At 39.3% G+C, this 23,414-nt stretch overlaps 1 protein-coding gene across 5 annotated transcripts in view; it reads left to right on the top strand.

The window, feature by feature from the left end:
- Positions 1-23,414, top strand: part of LOC106511045 (arf-GAP with coiled-coil, ANK repeat and PH domain-containing protein 2) — a 62,043-nt gene that overhangs the window by 29,318 nt on the left and 9,311 nt on the right. The window contains exons 1-14 of one of the 5 annotated variants that reach the window (XM_013999816.1): positions 1,907-2,030; positions 5,515-5,589; positions 8,428-8,439; positions 10,824-10,886; positions 12,953-13,065; positions 15,536-15,587; positions 16,847-16,947; positions 17,066-17,171; positions 17,367-17,575; positions 20,169-20,238; positions 20,327-20,421; positions 20,502-20,704; positions 21,203-21,304; positions 21,836-21,928. In XM_013999816.1, coding sequence (XP_013855270.1) covers positions 1,926-2,030; positions 5,515-5,589; positions 8,428-8,439; positions 10,824-10,886; positions 12,953-13,065; positions 15,536-15,587; positions 16,847-16,947; positions 17,066-17,171; positions 17,367-17,575; positions 20,169-20,238; positions 20,327-20,421; positions 20,502-20,704; positions 21,203-21,304; positions 21,836-21,928 — 1,399 coding nt within the window. In that variant the 5' untranslated portion in view covers positions 1,907-1,925. Of the gene's footprint in view, positions 1-1,906; positions 2,031-5,514; positions 5,590-8,427; positions 8,440-10,823; positions 10,887-12,952; positions 13,066-15,535; positions 15,588-16,846; positions 16,948-17,065; positions 17,172-17,366; positions 17,576-20,168; positions 20,239-20,326; positions 20,422-20,501; positions 20,705-21,202; positions 21,305-21,835; positions 21,929-23,414 lie in introns of those variants that run through there. The other 4 variants (XM_013999786.1, XM_013999796.1, XM_013999809.1 and 1 more) reach the window with 4 other exon arrangements.

Raw genomic sequence — 23,414 nt, 5'->3', positions numbered from 1 at the left:
GAGCTGGGTGATATGATCAAAATTTTATATCACGATATTTTCAACATTTTCACCAGTTTCACGGTATTTGTCGGTATTTTTCTTTTCATCACAGCTCAGATGATAATAAAATGTACAAACCCTGCTTATTGACTTTTTTTTCTTTTACTGTACCTCTGTCTGTGTTGCTGTTTCCCTCCTCTATCTGTTCTACTCTGACTGTGGTTGGAGACAGTAGTCATGCATTTTGGTCCAGTCGTGAAGGAGGAGGGTTAAGAAAAGATTATGATCGGGTTTTAATGTTTTATGTTATTTATTAAAGCTTATCAGCACGACTCACCTTGCACACCAGTCAATTCCAACTCCACTACGAACTACTTCCCGCAGGCTTTTCACAATAGAACCATGTTAAGTCACCATCAGCATAACGTCTCCATATTAACTAACTGCGTTAAATCTAACTGTGCACGTCACTGAAGAGGTGTTTACTACATTCAGCGACGGCGAAAACGGGATGTTTTTTTAAACGTCAGTCAATATAAGCAGCGGAATCGCCACCCGCGGCTGCAACTAGCTGCTCCAAACATTAGCATTCTAACACACAGCGGTGCAGCAAGGAAAAATGTCCCCCGGGAAACAACAGTTCACTGGCGGCCGCGACGAAACGTTCCGCTATTTAAACCAGAATGTCCGGTATTCAAAAACTTCATATAATAACAAAAATAAAAATGGGTATTTGGTACAAAACGGTATACCGCCCAGCACTAACTAGGGGAATCATTGAGTTGTGTTACTCAGTAAGGAGGTTGAAAGTCAAAGATAGAAAACACAAAAAACAGGAAGTTTATATTTTTTTCCATGTTTATGTTATAAAATGATTCATCATCATTCAGTCACTGAAGATGACTTTGCTGTTTAATGAAACTTGTTTCCTCCAGGCAGCCTTCACTCCCACATTTTGTTCACATTCCTTTGTCAGTATATATATATATATATAGTGAGCGTGTGTATGCCACAAACTTCACTAGCTGTGTGTGTGTCTGTGTACATCCTCTGATAAACAGAGCCCCTCCGAGCCAGAACGCAGCCCAAATGTGACTTTCAGATGATTATCACAGCGGAGCTGCTGTTACAGTCGGCAGGAATGAGGAAGAAACCAAAGTGGGACGGCTGGCAGAGGGTTTTCCCACAGGCAGACTCTCAGGGTTTGACAGTCAGCTGAGTGAAGGCGGCACAGAAACTGCAGATTGATGCTTGCACTTGAGGAACTTGAAGCTGTGAGATAGGCAGGAACCTTTCATTCTGAATGGAAGACAGAGAGGAAAGAAAGTGGCCACAGACTGGAGACTTGTAGCGTGCGCTCATAAACATTTTTGTGGCCTTTGAAATTTCTCAAAGAAGAACTATCTAGTGTATTTTTTTTACTTGATAGGAAGGATCTTATTGAAATCCAGATTGAAAAATCTAAAGCTGCAAATCTTTTAAATTTGATAGAACTGAAGATTAAGGTTTTTTTATCCTCACACTTCAAAACTGGAAACCTCTAATGTTCAGGATGTCTAGAGAGTGACTGAAAAAAAAAAGAGAAGGAAGACGAGACCAGCTTGGAAGGGCCGATCGCTGGGGGGCATAACTGACAGATAGAACTCTTCTCTAGGAGAAAGGGACTGGAAATGCATGGACTGTGATCTCAAGGCTGCAGAACTCAAAGGACTGAGCACAGATAAAACAAGGATTAATGAGGAAGAAGGGCGACGATTGGAAATCGCAGCTTTGAGACCCAGACCCTGAAAAAGTGAGGGGKGGGGGGGGGGTGGCTAAAAGAGGCGAGGGTTGGTTTCAAGCTGACAAACAACTGGAGGAAGGCTGTGCTGTGGATTAAGCCTGTCGCACTGAATTTGGAGGAAAGCAAAAGAAGACATGGATCAGAGACGGAGCTGTGGGGAATGGCAACGAGAGGACTAGACTTTTATTTTTATTTTTCTCTCCCCATCATGAAGCTGAAGAAAGTGGAGAGGCTCTGCAGGGAGGTGTGGAGGAGCTGCCAGCAGGTCTGGTAATATAAAACAATACCTGTGTGCAGTGAGAAACCCATCAAGAGGGGATATTTAAACTTTTCCATCCAAATAGGAGACATTGGTCCTCATGCAAGAACCGTTCGTACACACAGATTTGTTCTTAAGTTGTGCGTACAGGTGATTTAGGAGAATTTGTGGCATTCATCAATGTTTTCTTATTCTAAGATTTTCTTCAGATACGAACAAAATTCACGAGTGGTCCAGACCTGTCGTATATTTTACGAGCAGTCAGTCTGCTGTTATCCAGACGGATTTTTTTCACTAAGAACTTTATATTTCGTTATTTAGAAAATATTTTTGAGTTGAAAATAAATCACACTTCATAATTATGTTGACAATAGGTTATTCTGCGGTGCGCAACCACTCTTCTTCTGAATAAAAAAAAACTATGTAAGACAGGTGTTTACACTTAAATTAAAAATATTTAACCAAAGAAAAACCGGAGCTGGACTAGAGACAGATGAATATGATTTAGATTTTTGTTTCTGTGACTGTAACGACCCACAGGAGACACGGCATTAACAGCACATTTCATTCCTTTAAGCAGCTCCTTTAATTCCACATCTGACACTGCTAAAAGGGACAGATTTTCTTTTCTCAATCTCGGAGAGCAGGATACAATCTCCGATCTCGTAAAGTTCTTCTTTTTTACTTTGCGATGTCATTCATGAATGGTCACTTCCTGGTATGTGGGGCAGGAAACGTATATCCTTATATGGTGCTTTTGGGGTGGTAATTATGTAAATAACCTCTCCGTGTGCACAAGCAGCTGGATACGAACAGGTGGAATTCATCATATTTACACAGCTCATTTACACGCTTTTCCTGAAGCTAGAAGAGTTTGTTGAATCTGACGTGGCATGTTCGTATGAACTTTTTGTACGAACAAAAGTAAGAAAAATTTAGGATAAGAATACGAACATGTTCTTGCATGAGGCCCAATAAAACTAATATTAATCATAAAAACTAAAATAAGTGATAAAGGTACAGCAGGGTTTGTGATGAGATAGATAAACAAGGAAATATAATCAAGTTGTTTCCTTTAAAATTCAAAACTGCGGTAAATCATGTCTATTATGCCACCTTTGTACCAGTTGGATGGAAACAGTGCAGCTCCCTCTCTAAATATAAGATATATTTCTGGTTGTATATTCCATGACACAGGATCTTGTGACTGGACACCAATGCGTTCAGTCAAAGAGATGTTTTGTGTCGTTTCCATGAATCATATAGCTTGTCATTGTAGCTGCATGTCAGGAGTGATGTAGAGTGCTGTGGTCTGTAATCATCAACAGCTGAGGTCATTTGCTGCTGAAACCATTGAGGGGCTGCAAGAGTGAGAAAGTTAGATGTTAATGAAGAAGTAAAGCTAACCTGCCTTTTAAAATAAAAATAAAAAACAACAAGCAGCAGATGGTTTGTATTGTTCAGACTGGACAAGACAAACATTCTGGTTTGATGTTATCAGTCTCTCTTGCCCACCCATTTCCTTTCTAAACAGAGCAAAACCCCCACTGAAGTAGTAGCATATTTTATTTATACTTTTTCATTTACTTGTCACAGCAACTTTTGTTTTTGGTATTTCTTACATTCATTTTTGCTTGCACTAAAACTTTTTCAACTGCTGTCTGTAGTTTTCCTCATGCAGTAACCTTTTTTTTACAAAATGTATTTTAATATAAATCTTTTAACCATTTAAATGGCTTTTGTGTTAGTTATTAATTATGCAGTGCAATAATCTTTTAATTGTGAACTCCATTCAGCTCACTACTTGTATATTTATTAAAATAACATTTTTCTTTTGTTTCGATTTTGGGTTTTTCAGCTTTTTATGTTGCAGAGTTTCTTTGAATCTTTGACCAAAACAAACATGAGATGGATTGTGTTTTGTTTTTATACTCACAACAGAAAAGGCTAACTTTAGCAGTTTTCCTCTAAATTTTTCGCAAATATGCGTTCAATACTACTAATACAAGGAGTTAAACATGTTGATCATGCTAGTAGTTTGTTGACTACTATAATAATCCAAATTTATTCTGTAAAACTTTATTTTTAAGTTCTTTATTTTCACAAATATTTTTTTTATTTCTGTAATTTTTAACCTTTCTATTCACAAGTCAAAAACACCGAAACAAAAACAGAATTAATACAGAAAATAAATAATGAACAATCTTTGAATTCTTGTCAAATGCAAGAGCACAAGGTATAGACTGAGAAAATCTCCAGTGAAATCAAACCTTGCTTTATTTGTATAGCTAATGAGTTTTATACATTGTTTTAAATTTATGAGTGAAAAACACATTTTTAATTCTTCACCCAACTTCCATCCTTAAATGTTTTTTTTCTCTCACATATCATGATTGTTTTTATCATTTTTATTTATTTGTTTATTGGGGAAACCTTTAAGAATAGATTGGATAAGAATTAAAAAGAAAAACACACAACATGTTTCAGTGTTTTAGAATTTATTAAATTTAGTATAAACTATATATTTTTTGCTTTTTTACATAAAAATAGTCTTTTTTATGTCCTAAAGTGTAAAAGGAATAATAAATGTTAAAAGTCACTATATATTTTTAGTTTTATAATGTCACTCTCACTGGACAGAAAACCCCGCCCCTTCAACAAACTCAGCTTGGCCCACGGACCACTAGTTGATCACAGTTGTAGCCCGTTTCACTGCTCCTGGCACTTTTTTTTAGTGAGTCAAATACAGAAATGGCTTTTTTCACTTTAAATGCATCAGACTCCTGGTTTAACGTAAAACATAAATTCATTTTAGAAGCTTTCCTGTGATTCTTGGATTTGTTATTTATTTTTAAGTGACGTCTTTTGAATAGTTTTGGAACCCCAGCTGCCCTCTGTGTCTGATTTAAACCTTTCATCACATCCTCACATGTATCCTGCAGCCTCCCCGTGAACACTGACCTCCAATCAGACACTGATTCTTTTGTGTTTGAGCCTGCACTCATGCTGATTTGGGTCACGCTGCAGCATCAAGAGACCTAGTTAAGAATTTCACTGCTCTGAGACAAACTGGCACATTTTCAGCAGCGCCCTGTGAACCCTATCACTTTATTCAAGGCCCTTTTTTAAAATTGTGTTGCGTTCTTCTCTGCTCAAAAGAGACTTTGTTTTCCTCTGTGTGTGTAGCCGTTGCATGCAGAAATAAAGTGAATCAATCATCTCGTTGAAGCTGACACAGTACAGTCTATTTTATCAGAGGAGGCAGCAGCGGTTGTCTTGATTTAATCGGTAGAAAAGTTGCTGGAGTTTATCTTTTACCTGTTTGGGCCAGTATGCAAAGTGAATGGATTGTGACATCTTTTGTTTGTTTGTTTTTAATCTCTACATTCCATACCTCTTCAAAAAAAAAGCTCAAGCTGTTCTTGAATTAAATATGTACAACCAGTCAGTTTTCACAAGCCTGACTAATTTGCTCCTCCGTCTTTTGCAGTTGGACCAGCTGGTGGTTGACGCTGCCAAAGAGAAGAGGGACATGGAGCAGAAGCACTCAACCATTCAGCAGAAGGTGCACAAAAGTGTCTTTGGGTTTTAAAGGAATGTGTTGAAAATGCATCCAAATAAAAAAAGATAAAGAAATAGCACTTAGCACACAATTCATAGTATAATTAGCAGCACAAAAGCAAAAATAGCAGCTTGTTTTCTCTGAGCTTGCACTCATTTTGTTAGTTGTTGTGATAAAACGTTCTAGTGACACAAAGACAGCTAGTTTCTGTTTATAACTACAGTTATATCCAGGAGTTAGTGGGCTTTAAAAATAAGTCAGGTCTAAATACACTGTCTGGCCAAAAAATGTCACCACCAAAAAAAAAAAAAGGTCACACACACTAATATTTCGTTGGACCACTTTAGCTTTGATTATGGCACACATTCGCTGTGACATTGGGCCTCATGCAAGAACATGTTCGTATTCTTATCCTAAATTTCTCTTACTTTTGTTTGTACGAAGGGTTCGTACGAACATGTCACGTCAGATTTAACAAACTCTTCTATCTTCAGGAAAAGTGTGTAAATGAGCTGCGCAAACTGATGAATGCGTATCAGGTGCTCGTGCACGGGGAGAGGTGATTTACATAATTACCACCCCAAAAACATCATAAGGATATACGTTTCCTGCTACACATTGTAGGAAGAGTCCATTCATAAATGACATCGCAAAGTAAAAAAGAAGAACTTTATGAGTTCAGAGAGTGAAGTTCTGCTCTCAGAGACACCAAAAAAAATAAATAAATAAAATGTCATTTTTAGCAGCGTCAGCTGTGGAATTAAAGGATCTGCTTTAAAGCCGAGGAATGAAAAGACGACTGCTGTTAACGTCGTGTCTCCCGTTGGTCGTACAGTCACAGAAATAAAAATCTAAATCATATTCATCTCTCTGTAGTCCTGCTCCGGTTTTTCTTTGGTCAAATTTTTAATTTCAGTGTAAACAACTGTGTTACACAGGTTTCACTTATTCAGAGGAACAGTTGCGCACCGTAAACCCCCCTACCTCCCGACCGTCGCAAATGTCAGAGGCGTTTCTGAAAAAAAGCATTTTAAAATCTCTCAAAACTTCAATTAACTTCATATTAATATTGTAGTTCTATACAACAAAATTAATATCCAATTTATTTCAATCTATTGAAATCTATCTATCTTATTAACCAATTTATGTCATTAGTCTAAATTATTACATTTAAAATTGGAGTTCTATTTCAAACAGAATAGCCTCTTGTCAACATAATTATGGAGTATGATTTATTTTCAACTCGAAATATCTTCAAACTAATGAAATATAAAGTTATATAATGAAGAAAACCCATCTGGATAACAGCAGACTGACTGCTCGTAAAATATACGACAGGTCTGGACCACACATGAATTTTGTTCATATCTGAAGAAAATCTTACGAGAAAATTGGTGAATGCCACAAATTCTCCTAAATCACTCATACGCAGAACTTAAGAACAAATCTGTGCGTACGAACGGTTCTTGCATGAGGCCCATTGTTTCTATAAGTTTCTGCAATGTCACCAGATTTATTTCCACCCAGTGTTGCATTCATTTTTCACCAAGATCTTTCACTGATAATGGTAGAGTCTGACCGCTGCACAAAGCCTTCTCCAGCACATCCCAAAGATTCTCAATGGACTCTGTGGAGCCAATCCATGTGTGAAAATGATGTCTCATGCTCCCTGAACCACTCTTTCCAGCATGATGAATCCTGTCATTGTCATCTTGGAATATGGCCGAGCCATCAGGGAAGAAACAATCCATTGATGGAATAACCTGCTCATTCAGTATATTCAGGTAGTCAGCCTACACCTAAACCTAGACCTGACAAACTGCAGCAACCCCACATCACAGATCTTAGTTAAACCAGGTTGTGACTTATTTTTTGGCCAGGCAGTGTAGTGGTTGAAGTGAAGGGAGGCAGTACTCTCAACGCCCTGTACTACGATGCAAGATTAGTGGCTTATCGAGGGAACTTCAGGTTCAGTCTCAAAGCTGATTTACTTTTTACCTGGTCTGTCACTTCCTCAACTAATGCTGATTACTGGATTAGAGGACGTAGCCTCTCTACCAATCCCCCGACCCCCCGGCCTGCTTTCCTTCCAGCTTCATAACTGTGATTGTTGCTCTGATGCAGCTCCAGCTGCCCTACATGAACGCACAGAAGCCCTGAGTTGATATCCAGCTTGGTAGTACCTCTGAACCTGATTCCTCATTGATAGCTGAAGCCAGAGTCGGTTGAACTTCGTAGTACGGGGGCGCAGGTGTAAGGTGAGCCCGCAGGATGATCTCAGCTACACACTCATGCATTATTAACCGCTGGCGGGAACACATTTCCAAAACAAACCAGGTTCAGTTTCAGCACACTTCCATATCTGTTCAGCCGCTCTGTCGGCTTGAATTTCCTCCCTGGTTTCAACAAATCTTCTGATTCCATTTAGCAGTTAACAGTTTGTATTTTAGTGGTGGTCTTAATCCTGAGGCTGCAGGTTCAAGGCCAGGCTGTGAGGTGGTGTTATGGATTATTCTGCAGCGTGTGTGGATTTTTTATTTGTAACTTTATTTGTACTTCACATCATGTGTCAGTTCTTCCCCCAGCTGTGCCCGTTGGATTTGTTGGTTTTGGTCTCCTGCGACGTTCGTTTTGTTTTCTATCTTTCTGTCTCCTATACGTGCATTTTTCTTTTTAATCCAGTCCTCTCATTTCCCTCTAGTTCAGTCAGTTATGGTATGTGTGCCAGCTGTCCTTCAGCGCCTCCCTCAGTTTAGCTTGAGGCTGACACTTTTAACTAACCTTCTTCTCTTTTCCTCTGTTTGTGATCTGTTCATTCATCTTTCCCTCCGCTCACCTCAGGCTGCCCTGCAGGTAAGCTGTGCTTCTTTTCCTTCATTCCTTCACTGTCGCTTCACTGTAACGTCTACATGAATGTACTGTACCCTCAGCCGGCCAAGGTCGGGCCTCATTTCTGCTGCTCACATCACTTTAAAGACTGCAGAAAGCTGAATAAGCACAAGATTAAAAGAGCAGCAGACATGATTTGATTACACGCATGCTCCTGTGCATGTTCTTAGCATTTACAACAGATGTTTGGACTAAGTTAACTGTTTTCACATGATGATGGATCTTCTGAAATGATGTTAGGCTCGAGATAAATGAGAGATTTATCTTTTTGTGGCAGTTTATTAAATGCCTGAAGCAGGTCACAAGTTCAACGGTACAAAGAATCTGAAGAAGTTGTGGTGGAAGTGAAATGCAAAACCAGCAGTATGTATCTTCATAGGCTTAGGATTTGTGCAGACCCATGAGCCAATCAGCTTCCAGGAAGCACTGGCAATCAGAACGTGCACAAACCCAGACCCAGTCGACTCAGAAAGGCTTCATGAGAAATATTTGCTTGATTGCCCAGTCGCCATAACACATGCGACCCATCACATCAAATTTGGTCAAAATGACCCGAGCACATTTTCAGATTCCTTTTTCTTTTTAAAACTGCATTTTGATACCTGGATCCTAATCAGGATATTCCACTGATATTTGGTCTGAATCCTATTTTTAGGTTATTCTAACGAGGAATTTTTTTTATGTCATTTTAAAGAGGAAGCCTCAGTATCTGGATGTTAAGATTTACCAGCTGGAAAGAAAATAATAAGCTTTGCAAGCTCGCTGGGAACAGGACAAATTTATTTAATTTCATTCATAAAAAACAACAAAAAGTTCATTAAAAAACAAAGTAAATCACTCATTGAATGAAAAAGATGCACGAAGAAGAATCTAAAGCTGTTTTTTGTAGCTCTTGCTGAAAAAAAGGGCTACAAATCATTTTTCATGATTTATATTTCAAATTTAAATGATCCGTAGAGAAGTTATTTATTCATTATATTTTGACAAAATGCAAACGTTTTAACCAATTCACTATAGCTGCTATTTCTCTCCACTTTGAGGATTAATCCTCAGTTTGATGTGATGAGTCACATATAGAGCTTATAATTCAGTCAAAACGAAATGCTGCGATACATTTTTCAACCACAAATGCTGTTATTTTTACAATCAGTTATAACATGATAGAACTTTGCGTCCATAGTCTTACTGTACATGACTTTAGATGGTTTATTCATGCTCAGGCAGGTTGTTACTCACAGATGATAATCAGTCGAGTTTTGATCTTATTTGGAGCAAGTAGAAGCGTCCTTATCACCTACATTTTATGTAATCTTGTTGTTTCTAGTTTAAAAAAATCAGAAGAATGCAGTTGTAAATAGCCCTCATACTATTTTCAGTACAAGAATGTTTCTGGAGCATTTCAAAAGAACAAAAGAATCATTTTTGCTGTTAAAATATCAGATTTTTGACCTTGATAGTCACGTTTTCTTTTTATTAATCAAGGTTTTATTCAGATTGACGACATTAGCTGTTTGCCATTTTGTTGTCGTGTGAATAATTGGTGTTGTCATTCTGCCAATGAAACCTTTCATCCTCACGGGAGCTAAAGGGTCCCAAGGTTGTGTTTAGTATGCTCTCTCTCTGCCTGTGTGCATTATTCAGCAGAAACACTGAGACAACGGAGCAGGACGGAGTCACGGTGTCAGGATCAGAGTCTGCACATTTTCAGTACGTTGGAGCTGAGTTAAAGGACGAAGCAGAGCGCGCGACCGTTCAACCGAAATACTTTAGGAATTTTTTATGGTCAAGCTCCTCTTTGTGGTCCACCTAATTATTCGAACCCCAGAGTCAAACCAGCATCTCGCACACACGCACACTGGGTAACCTCTGCTTCGAGGTCCTCTCTTGAGGAGGAGCAGCTGAGGCTGTGACGAGTGTTGTGATGGACTCGGTCGCAGGAGACACGGAGGTGAGGGTATGTGAGAGAGACGAGCCACGCTGCTTCTAGTGACTCCAGTCACTGAGAGGCTCCACAGAGAGGGTTTGAGACCGACCGTCTATCGGCCCCGCGGGGAACACACACGTTCCTGTTAGCCGCCGAGAAAAGGCTGAGACAAATGAAGATTTTCAGCCGTTTTCATTATGTTTGGTATCTGGTGAGTGCATCCCATAGGAGATTAGAGATGTCTGTATGCTGTAGTGCATGTGACCGTGTCTCTGTGTCCATTTCTGCTTGTGGTGAGCATTTTGGTTTTGCTTCATGAGTTTTTTCCTTCTTTGAACAGTTAAATCCATGACAGAATCATTTCTTTTTCAGCACAAACTTGCTTTCTCTCTGTGTGGTTCTCTTGCTGTTTGTGACGTTTTAGGAGGTGACAGATGTTGACATTTTACCAGACTTCCGCAACTTTTGTGCCTGGAGGTCGACCTCCGTACGTAGTCGATGCATTGATTTCCATCTGACCCGTGTGTTGTAACCCCAGTCTCCTCAGTCCTTCATCTCGTCTTCAGAACATGATGAAGATGATCGCACTGCAGTGTTTGTGGAGACTGTCTGCTGCCTCATAAACACACGCATCAGTGCTAATGTTTTGATATTGAAGCATGTAACATTTTGGTGCCTTTTTTGTCATCGATGTCCAGTACAAGAAATGTGCCTTGCTGGTTTGATGTCAGTGTTTTGATGCTTTGCTGTCTTTTGTCGTAATTTATCTCATTGAACTGTAATTGTTCACATTTCCCTGTGTGTCTAAAGTGCTTTGAAACTAAAGTTGACAGCTGTTTTTTATAGTTTTACTTTGTTTTTATGTCTTTGTCAGCAGTTATTATGGGTTTCTTTACCAAAGGGTCTCAAAAAGAGGGGAAACAAATGCTTTTTTTTTTCAAACAAGAGAATCAGAAAGGTTTTTGTTAATGTTAACAGTTATGTAGAAGTTTTGGATTTATGATCAGCATGGAGTGAATGCACATGTGCATGCCATGTGTCAGTTTTCTGTTGTTTTTTATGTGGCTTTTCACTTTCTCTGTTTAATCCAGAAAATAAAACATTGATGTGATACAGCCACATTTGTTTCAGCTGTGCAACCAAAAAAAAACCGTGGATGTTCGGTGTTACGTTGGGAAATTGTGTGTATGTGTGCACATTAATCCACAGTTAGAGGGGGAAAAAGAATATGTTAACTTGGTTGTCTTTTTTCTCTCTCTCTGATTAGATTTAGAGATTCTAGCAGTGAGAGGCAGGCTCAGACAGACAACAGTCAGTAATGCTCCAGATCAAATAGAGATACTGGGAGGCCACGATGAAGCACAAAGGGGTATAATCCTGCTTGAAACTGTCTGAGAATACGTTCAGTGTAGATTAACAGTCTAATAAGTGAAAGAAAAAGACGTCCTGTATGAGCCGAGTACAAGTCATGACATGAGTTTATAAGAAGCTTGTTTGTGTTTAGCATATTGCTGTCCAGGAAACAAACAGGAAGTGGTGCTCATTGTCACCCCCCTCTGCTGAATCTCTGAGGTCATTTCCATTCAGCAAACAAAACGATCATCATGGAGATATTTTTATTTCAAAGTCTCCTGTAGAATTATCATTTGTTTGAGGTTTTTGTTACGGCCCAAAGACTCATGGGAACAGACCATATTTAGTAGGGGTGCAATAATACATGTATCTATAACCGTTCAATACACACTATGTATGTAATGATACAGATTTTTAAAAATTATTTTATCAACTTGTCTTCTGAAGTTGCGTTGTGTTGAAGGATCAGTGGATCTGTGTTCAACTACTCCACCAAAGCTTTGTTGTGGAGCACAGATCAACTGAGAAACTTGCTGTTTCAGCAACATTTAATTTAAAAACTGTACTTTTGAGGTTAAACAAACGTTCATAATTAATTTCAGTAAATTACAGGTTAAGAAGGGCATGGAAATGTCTCTTTTTTTGTATTGAAAACATATCCAACCGTGACACTAAAGTATCGAACCGAATCAAGAAGTTTCTGTCTCGTTGCACCCCTAATATTTAGGTATCTTGAAGTGAGTTTGAAAAAGTTATTTTTTTTTGGATGTTTCTGGAACAACAACATCGGAACAGAAACCGATCCGGCTGCGTCGAGCTGTAATTGCTCGTGGAGATGCTGACGTTTGGTGTAAAGTGACTCCACTAAGACTCGGGCGCTGGCAGATCACGGTGGGTAAAGTCAGTTGACGGTGAGGCGGCTCTGAGTGTAGTTACAGCTCCACTTATATAAGGGATGGTCCCATGACGGCACATGGGGTTGAGTTGCAGCAAAACTGCAGCGTCATTGAGAGGAAGGATGCGTTGTATGTCTGTAACGTGACTATTCTTGATACAAACCACAAATACACACGTGGGGTAAAGACCAATATATTGAATCCTCTTATCTTAGTATTTTTAGATTATCACAAGTTTTGTCTTATTCAAAATGTTTAATGTCTTTTTTTTCTCTCTTTTTCTCTTTCCTGTCATGAATATCAGGATTTCTCAAACGATGACACCAAACTGGAATACAATGTGGACGCTGATAATGGCATCGCCATGGAAGGATATCTGTTTAAGAGGGCGAGTAACGCCTTCAAGACATGGAACAGGTATTGCTGTTTAATCCAAACCTTTACAGTAGTTTGTTACAACTTGGGGAGGTTAGGTGATTTAAAACAGTACTATCGTGACAATGAAAACAGAATATATTTGATTTTTACAGTGATTTGTTTAAGTTTGGCTTCTTTGTGTTATGTCTGATAGCAAAATAAGTTGATTACATAATTGTGGAGTGGAGTGATGCAAGTGAAGGTGACATCGTTACAAAAAATGTTTCCAGTCACAGTGCTGTATTTAGCATTTTGTTTAGAAAAACAACATAGTAAAACAGTTCTTATCATAATTAACAGAGTTCTCCAACTCTTTTTTGCATATTCTTGTCCACAAACAGACACATTTTGGTGATTACATCCTTCCACCTCTCTTTTTGGTTGTTTAAGTATCTAAACCGGGGTTTTCCACACTGTGACCCCCCTAACAGCATTAGCTTCTGGCCAGGGAACCCCCTTGCAAACCCACAAACAATGCTATAAAAATATAAAGAAACATCAACCTTTAGATTGTTTATTTCTCATTTTTAATCACTATTAAATAATTATTACCATTGTTTAGCATAAGAATTGTATTAATGAATGTTTTAAACATTGTATTATATTCCTACTGAAAAAGCAACTTTTCAACAAACTGTTAAGAACAGAACAAAATTAATCAAACCTCTCTCTTAAATAACGTTTCAATATATTAAAACAATAAAACAAAAAACTGAAACGTTTATTAGATTTAATAAAAAAAAATTCTGTCTCATCTTCCCTCCAGCTTTCTGATGCCCCTCTGGCGGCCCCCACTTTGAAAAACACTGAACCAAACAATAACAAATAAAGTTCAACAGTTGCTTCTACATTTCTTTATAACTTGTTAAATTCAGTCAAATCTTACTTTCTCAGTTTCTTATCTGGCAAATTAACCGACCGACTGGTGTGTGTGTGTGTGTGTGTGTGTGTGTGTGTGTGTGTATATATATATATATATATATATATATATATATATATATATACACTCACCGGCCACTTTATTAGGTACACCACGCTAGTAACGGGTTGGACCCACTTTTGCCTTCAGAACTGCCTCAATTCTTCGTGGCATAGATTCAACAAGGTGCTGGAAGCATTCCTCAGAGATTTTGGTCCATATTGACATGATGGCATCACACAGTTGCCGCAGATTTGTCGGCTGCACATCCATGATGCGAATCTCCTGTTCCACCACATCCCAAAGATGTTCTATTGGATTGAGATCTGGTGACTGTGGAGGCCATTTGAGTACAGTGAACTCATTGTCATGTTCAAGAAACCAGTCTGAGATGATTCCAGCTTTATGACATGGCGCATTATCCTGCTGAAAGTAGCCATCAGATGTTGGGTACATTGTGGTCATAAAGGGATGGACATGGTCAGCAACAATACTCAGGTAGGCTGTGGCATTGCAACGATGCTCAATTGGTACCAAGGGGCCCAAAGAGAGCCAAGAAAAGACTCCCCACACCATGACACCACCACCACCAGCCTGAACCGTTGATACAAGGCAGGATGGATCCATGCTTTCATGTTGTTGACGCCAAATTCTGACCCTACCATCCGAATGTCGCAGCAGAAATCGAAACTCATCAGACCAGGCAACGTTTTTCCAATCTTCTCTTGTCCAATTTCGATGAGCTTGTGCAAATTGTAGCCTCAGTTTCCTGTTCTTAGCTGAAAGGAGTGGCACCCGGTGTGGTCTTCTGCTGCTAAAGCCCATCTGCCTCAAAGTTCGACGTACTGTGCGTTCAGAGATGCTCTTCTGCCTACCTTGGTTGTAACGGGTGGTTATTTGAGTCACTGTTGCCTTTCTATCAGCTCGAACCAGTCTGCCCATTCTCCTCTGACCTCTGGCATCAACAAGGCATTTCYGCCCACAGGACTGCCGCTCACTGGATGTTTTTTCTTTTTTGGACCATTCTCTGTAAACCCTAGAGATGGTTGTGCGTGAAAATCCCAGTAGATCAGCAGTTTCTGAAATACTCAGACCAGCCCTTCTGGCACCAACAACCATGCCACGTTCAAAGGCACTCAAATCACCTTTCTTCCCCATACTGATACTCAGTTTGAACTGCAGGAGATTGTCTTGACCATGTCTACATGCCTAAATGCACTGAGTTGCCGCCATGTGATTGGCTGATTAGAAATTAAGTGTTAACGAGCAGTTGGACAGGTGTACCTAATAAAGTGGCCGGTGAGTGTATATTTATATATATATACACACACACACACACAATCATTCTTCACACAATATTTCTTTTCTTGAACGTGACTGACTCAGAGTTCAGAGGTTTGCCTACAGTTACCTTTGTGAAAACTCCCGTACAGAGAAATCGTTGTCTTTATCAGCTTCTAATAAATTATTCACATCAAAAGGATATCAGAGCGAGTTGTTTCAGCTGTGTGAGAACGGTCCTTTCCTCACAAACTTGTGATCTCCTTTCAGACGTTGGTTCTCCATCCAAAACAATCAGCTAGTTTACCAGAAGAAATTTAAGGTATGTCAAGTGACTCTCCCACCAACCACATAGAAATATGCTGCTTTTTCACTTCCTTCACAAATATCCTTCCATGTAATTTTAACTCTGCCACAGTTGTAGTCGAAGGAAATGTTGTAAACGGTTGTGTTGTGTGCAGAAAAACCACTGCTTTCTTGCAAAGATGGGTTCATGTGCTGTTCTTGGAGTGAAATGCATCTGTTGTATTAAAAAAAAACACACATTTGGATCTTTTTTTAATCCCCTGAAGTGTTTGTGCTACATTTATGAAGCAGTGGCACAAAAACATCATGTGAGTTTCTTACAGTTTGCATTTACAGCAGACCAAAAAAAAAAAGACAAGAAAATAACTGAAAAGAGGTCAAGAAATCTCTATAAAAAATTACAATTTTTTTTGTGTATAAGTGATTTTAGACACTGTTGTGGCAAAGAGCTGATATAACCACCTAAACTAACCTTTTTATCAACAGTTTAAAGTTTTCTATACATTCATGTTTAAATAATTACTGTAGTTTTTGATGGAAATAAACTAAAGACTGTTATAAAACAAGTGGATACATTTTAGCGTTCTGAATCTTGTTTTGTGTGCTTCTTCCTTCAGCTGTCAGATAGTTTTGAAAAGCTTTATTACGGCAGGTTGAGACAATAAATTAACTAAGTAATTTGATACATGCTGATTTTTCTTTTACTTATCGTTTACATTTTTAATATCTCTTTCTAAGTTTATTCCATTTTAATGATTTGAGTTTTTGGGATATTACAGGATTTTTGTTTTTATTTTTCCAAGAAGTGTCACATTTTGCCGTCTTTGTTTGAAGCATACAGAAACCAAAATCGGACCACTGTCCAACATTGACTACATGTTTTACAGGAAATGCTTGTAGTTTGATACAATAATCTGAAATTATAAAGCTGCACAATATATGGCGAATATTATTGTCTCAACAACATTAGTGTGCGCAATATTTATATCACAAAAGACTGCTTGCAGTGCAATAATTGCTGACTAATGTATTTGAAGAGTTTTGTTGTATTTTTCATGCTAATGCATTATTTAAGCAGTAGGACGGAGTCTCACAGCAGCAACAGCCGTGCTAAAGGTCACAGAGAGTTGGAGTAGTATGTACAGATTAGAAAGTGAGGAGAGAGGAAGAAAAGTATATATATATTTTAATTGTTAGCTTGGAATGGTTTTGAATTTAGTTGTGAAGAATGTGCCTGTTCTGTGTTTGATAAAAGAGCCTCTGCTGTTCCCTCAGGACAACCCGACAGTAGTGGTGGAAGACCTGAGACTATGCACAGTCAAACACTGCGAGGACATCGAGCGTCGCTTCTGTTTTGAAGTAGTTTCACCCACAAAGTGAGTTTTCTGAAGCCGGAAATAAAAGATGGAAGTAGCAGTGTATCCAGCAGAGAGACGGACACACACTCTCTTTAAGCTGACAGCTGCTGTGTGATGTGTGTGTGTGCCCCTGCAGGAGCTGCATGATGCAGGCAGACTCAGAGAAGCTGCGACAGGCTTGGATCAAAGCCGTCCAGAACAGCATTGCCACCGCCTTCCGCGACAAGGGAGAGGATGGAGAGGTAAAACCCCAACGAGTCAGTGTGGCAGCTGACTTATTCAAATATTATATTCAGTAACTTTACTTTGAGGTACCAGTAAAAAGAAAAATGTGGGTTTTCTAGTGTATCTGTCCCCATCAGTGCTTCTCCAACAACACTCAAGTCATTTTATCTTGTTTGATAAAGTCTCTATTATCGTTTTCTTCCTCGTGTCAGAAGCTGGACAGGAAGTCCTCCACATCAACGGGGAGTCTGGACTCCGGAGGGGAGCCGAAGGAGAGGTCACTGAAAGGAGAGAGCGCCTTGCAGAAGGTCCTGGCTATTCCCGGCAACTCCTGCTGCTGCGACTGCGGTCAGCCGGATCCCCGCTGGGCCAGCATCAACCTGGGCATCACCCTCTGTATACAATGCTCCGGCATTCACAGGTACAAGACTGCAGCTTTCACTAAGCTCCAAAAAATAAAACGTCACAAAGGATAATTGACAAAGTGTTAAACTGAAGGTAATTAGGATTACAAATAAATTACAAAATAAAATTAATAAAGTGAACACTTTTGTTTAGCTTTCCAACGTTTTGAAACACAGTTCATGTTGAGTTTGATTCAACGTTATGAAAGCTAGAAATACTTAAATTATCTTTGCTTTTGTTTGCTTTATTAAAACCTCATGGTGTGAAAAGCTTCTTTGCAGACTTGGTCTTTGGGGAATTCTGAAATGAAAAGTCACTGTTATGTAAACTCCCCGTCTGTTTGGGATCCTCTGACCTCTTTGATTACTTTTCAGAGTAAAGTTAATTAAAGTTTATTCAGGTTAAAAGTGACCGGGTCAGTTCTCACGCTCTGAGTTTAAACCAGTAATCATCAGGCAAGATCCAGGCCTCTGATTTACTTTTTAATAAGCAGGATGGCTTTAGTGGCATTTAAAATTTAGATAACCTGTGTACTGTCCTAAAGTTTGTAGTACTTTCACAGAACGTATAGGAATTAACTTTGCATGGAGAATACAGTAAAAACTAATAATGTAAAACAAGTAACAAAAGCTTTTATTGTGAACATATGCCTGAATAAATTATTACATAATTCATGCGTTGCTTTAAATTTTATTAAACCGGCCAATGAAATGTGAATTTTTTTCTAAATATTTCTGTTTTATTTCTGTTTAGTTTGTTATTCCATCACTACTTAATAATGACTAAAACTATCCTGAGTTTTAGTCAAAATAGTTTCTACTCACCTGTAGAAAACCTGTCAGATAAATCCAACAGAAATGTTGTTATTGAGATGAATCTTTTTTCTTCGTGTCTTGTTCTGTAAATTTTGGGTCATCTCAACAATTCATGTATCAAAGCTTTCAGCTACTTCAGGACATTGTGGCTCTGACTCTTGGTATTTGAGTAATATATATTTTTCTAGATTAAGATTTATTTAGCCATTTTTATTCTCATGAAAATTAATGAAGCCATCTTCAGCATTCTTAAAATAGTTAAACCTTTCCTGCACTTTTCACCCTTTTTCTGGTTCTGGTGTCTTTAACTTCTTTGTGCTAACTTTAGTCGCCTTCAGCTTCTTTTGCTTTTTTCAGTTTTTTTCCCCAGCTGTCTTTCTGTACTTTTCAGCTATTTTGATAATCTATTTTTTTCTGCTTCTGTCAGCGGTTTTTGCAATTTTAGCTCCTTTTTAGCTAATTTTAACTTTTCAGCTAATTTTTATTTTTTAAGGTCATTTCACCTTTTATGTGATCTATATTTTTTTCAGCTACTTAATTCAGAAAATGTGCTATTTTTGCTTGTTTGTGCTAGATTAACCGTTTTCAGCTTATCTTAGCTACTTAATTCAGCTTTTTGGGCTATTTAAAAAAATACATTTTTGTAGATCTTTTCTTTTATCCTGTAAAAAATCTTTCAGCATTAAGCATTCACGCTGCATTTTTATTTTTAGAAAATGCAAATTTCTAGTTAAAGCTGTTTTCATCATTAATAGTTTAATGGTGGAGTTTCATGGATATAGTTTAAGTTGTTGTAAGTTTTGTTTTGTTTTTCCTGCACCTTTTTTCATTCAGTAATTGTTTCACTTTGTTTTGTGTTTTTAATGGACTTTTTGTTTTTATGAATGAGATAAAATGAATGAATAAAAAAATGGTACTAGCTGTTCATCTTATGGTGCGTTCACACCGAACGCGATTTCAGCGTCAGGAGCAGCAGGTTTACATACAAAGTCTATGGTGGACGCGCTTCAAGCAAAGTCGGGAAGTGCTGCGGCGCCTCAAGCGCGATTAGAGCAGCGCAATTTGAATGATTTGAACGATTTGAGCGTTGAGGCAACAAATAGCTGAAGTTGGAAAATCTGAACTTTTGCAGCTCGAYGCGCMGCRTCAACCAATCAGAGAGACTCCACTGTGTGACGTAGCGACATATTTCCCGACGGGACAGTTTACTGAATGATGTCCACTAACCTGAAACAGATGGAGAGGAGCTCTTTAGCTGAAATGAGTGCCTGCAGTCGGTGTCCTGACAGGAGATATCTGCACCAATGCGTGGCAGCGGCTCATCAGACTGGAAAAATAGTCCTGAAAGCGAGCTGTGAGCCTCTACTCTGAATTATCTGGTGAATTAATTATGAATTAATTATCTGATGAACGTGACATGCTCTTGCTCTCTGTAAATGAAGCAAAGCCACTTCCTCGTCCGACATTAAACAGAGCCCGACAGAGGAGGGAGGGGCGGGGAGGCTCTTGCCGTGCAGCGCTTCAACAGCTGTCCTGCGTCTGACCTCAAAGTGCACGAGCTTCAAACTTCAGCGTTGGCTGCGATTTTGAAGCTGAAATCGCGTTCGGTGTGAACGCAGCATAAAGATGTTTTAGTTCTGGTGTTTCATTTTTGGTTGCAAATCAACGGCTTCGTCGTCAACTATTTTTTGAGGGATTTCTTTTATTTTCATCATAAAAGTGATTGAAGTCACTGTCGAAAAACTGATGTCATGAACTGAACATAAAAAAAACAGTAATGTTTTTTCTCTACAGGAGTTTGGGAGTACATTTCTCCAAAGTTCGATCTTTGACTCTGGATACGTGGGAGCCAGAACTACTCAAAGTGAGTTTTCTGGTTTGTGTTTTAAATTAAAGCGTTTCCTTTCTGAAATGCAATGACGACATGTATTTCTTTTTGCCACGTTGTGCAGTTGATGTGTGAGCTAGGAAACCAAGTGATCAACCAGATCTATGAAGCTCGGCGAGAGGAGCTGGGAGCCAGGAAGCCCCAGCCAGGAGACCCCAGGTACGCAGGGATGAGGAGCTTAAGGTTTTACATGAACATAGTTGTCTGTTGAATCGAACACATTTATTTTTTTTTGACAGACACGAGGTGGAGGCCTACATCAGAGCCAAATATGTGGACCGACGGTTTGTCCGCCGGCCGTCAGACGAGGAGCTTCGAAACAAAGTGGTTTCTCTGAGCAAACAGGAGAAGAGACTGAGCAGCAGCTCTGAGCACCTGCCTCCAAAACCGCCGCCTCCCACACCCAAACTCCAGCCGGGTTCTCACGGGTCAGGGCAGCCAGGTAAGTAATACCCATCTACGCCCTCTGCACCTTCTTCATGGTTTGTTTTTCTACAGATTAGGCTGGTTTTAAACATTGAACAATACTGGAACGTTTATTTTATGCTTCTTCAAACACAAAACTTTGCAGCTTCAAGGCAGAAGAAGAAAAAAAACAAAAAAACGCTGCATGATTAGTAACTGCCACGTGGTATTTGTACTCCATCGACATACTGTGTTCTCTGTGAACAGCATTATGTCCCAACCCTCTTTGCCTCCACATTGCTTTTCGTAGTCTGTCTTTTCCAGTCTTAGCCGAGCCTGTGGTCTAACCATCTGTTCCCTGACCCTGCTTTCTTCTTTCTCCCCTCTTCCACACACTCCTCATTCCTCCCATGGCTGCTCTATGCTTCTGGACTAACCCCCTGCTGCTCATACCGCTGACCTCAAATCTTCCCCGACCATTTTATACACACCTTCCGACCCCGTAATGTCCAAACTCCCGCCATCCCCGGCGTAGCTGCTGCCGGCGGCACGGAGGCCCGCCGCGATTCTCTCTTCTGTCCCGATGAGCTTGACTCGCTCTTCTCCTACTTTGACACCTCCTACAAGCTCAGGAGCAGTAAGTACTAAAACGCTAAGTGCTTTGCTTGCTTTCCCCTCCCCTCTCCTTTTCATTCAAGTGTTCCCCTCTCTGGGGTGGTGGAGTCGCACCGCCTCCCTTCATCCACTTCTTTGTCCCTTCCTCGTCCAGACCTTCTGACAGACCCATGTTCCAGAACATAACATGTTTTATGTTTTCCTGAGATGGAGGCCAGTGTTTCACAGTGTTACACTCACTCATTTGTCTGTTCAGTGTTTGGGATTTACACTTGTATCTGTGTCAGGAGTGGCACTGAAGGTGATGGAGGGGGATCTGTCATCAAGGCCTCTTTCTGTTTATTGTAAACAATAAAATATTAGGAATGCCTTCTGCTTCTAACCAGACCAGAGAAATCTGTACGTCATTAAGAGAACATTTTTAATTAGGTGCTAAAATAGTTTTCCTCAACTTAAATCAGCAGGAAGGCGTTCCTTTTATTTTAAATCCCCCGGGTCGGTAACAGAAACACGTTCTTCTACACGCAGTGATTCAGGTGGTTTTGTTTTCCAGTGAAGAGAGAAGACAGTGGCATTCAGAACAGTGCTGATGGCAGCAGAGAGATGTTGGCCACCACTCCGTCCAGTAACAGCTTGGCAGATACAGGTACGGCTGACATTCGTTTCCTACAAGTACAAAAACTAGAAGAAAACGGCAGAATAGTTGATTTTTTTTTGAAAGGACAATGCACTTTAGTCAGTGTTCCATGAATATAAATGTGCCGTAATTCTTTTAATTATTAACACAATAGCTGAATTTCATCTGTTGTTCTGAACAGATAAAAACTAAAAACAGTTCAGAAAACAAATAAAAGAATGATACACATTTAAAATAGACCTGACGGATTTTCTTCAAGCCAAACTTTATAGCTTGGGTTGACGAGAGAGCGGGTCGGTGATTGCATCATTTCGGACGTCTTTTTCCTGACAGAGCATAAACGAGCTGAAGATACGGCAGGACCTAAATTATCATAACTCCTCCCTCTGCCCTCCCACAGCTCATAAGTATATAAACGATAGTAGGGCTGCTGTAGAAACAGGATGAAGTTGGCCTACGGTAGAAATTTAAYCTCTACAGTCATATCGTCAGTTACGTCATCATACCTGTGTCAGCATGGCTGTGAGTGCAGAGACAACAGAGCAGGAATTTGAAATATAATGAAGAAATTCTAGCATTTTAAAACACGTATTGAGAGAATAAATCCTCAAAATTTCCCCCTCCCGCTGTAGAAAGGTTACRTCAGGATCATCCCCCCCCGACTCTCCCGCCGCCTGTCGCGCAGAGCGAAGCTTTAACAACCATAGTTTTTTCACACCCAATTGTCGGTGTCATGGAAATCTTTATTTCCCCAAGACAGAAACACGTGGTCCAAAAATAAAAAGTACTCAGTGGAATGGTCGTCAGGATTTATTGCAATTGTAAGACACACATCATATCACACAGGGCAGTGGTACATAGAATGTGTGCAACGAGGCAGTGTCAAATWCACTTATTTATACAGAATGTTATCCAAACAGACAATAAACATCTCTCTTGGCGTCGAAGCTGGGCCAAGGACAGAATGATGTTTGATAAACAGCAACAAGAATGATCACTTCTTACAGATATTGTTCTGATCTTAAAACACTATCTGAGAGAAAACAAGATAAAGAGTAAAATCATAAAATATGATGACGTTTTTAGATAAGCAAAAGAGGTCACTGACTCTTGGCCTGAGAAGAATATGGGACTTTAGAGGATAAGTTATTTTTCCAAGACAGTCGGAGAATAAACTTGTTTTTTATGTATTGTTACCAACAGAGATGATAATAAAAGACGTGGACGTTCGTTCAGTCATAAATCCACCTTGCTATTGTAAAGTCGGCTTCTGCTCTGATGATGAACATGAGCGTGCAGCAGAGCAGCTGCTAAGTTCAGCAGGCAGAAGCTCATTGTTTGGCAGGCAGGTATTAAAGCAAAAATACTGGGTTTGATTAAGATTACAGTTTTCTGCAAAAAAAAAAAAAAAGCTCTAAAAATTACATTATCTTTACTTTTTATAATTTTCTACCACAATATATACCGTTACCATGAAGGGATTCAGTTTATACCG

This window comes from Austrofundulus limnaeus, unplaced genomic scaffold (assembly GCF_001266775.1).
Source record: "Austrofundulus limnaeus strain Quisiro unplaced genomic scaffold, Austrofundulus_limnaeus-1.0 Scaffold8, whole genome shotgun sequence".
In the NCBI taxonomy this organism is placed as follows: domain Eukaryota; kingdom Metazoa; phylum Chordata; class Actinopteri; order Cyprinodontiformes; family Rivulidae; genus Austrofundulus; species Austrofundulus limnaeus.
The sequence above is the reverse complement of the archived record's forward strand: the minus strand, read 5'-3'. Positions and strand labels throughout refer to the sequence as shown.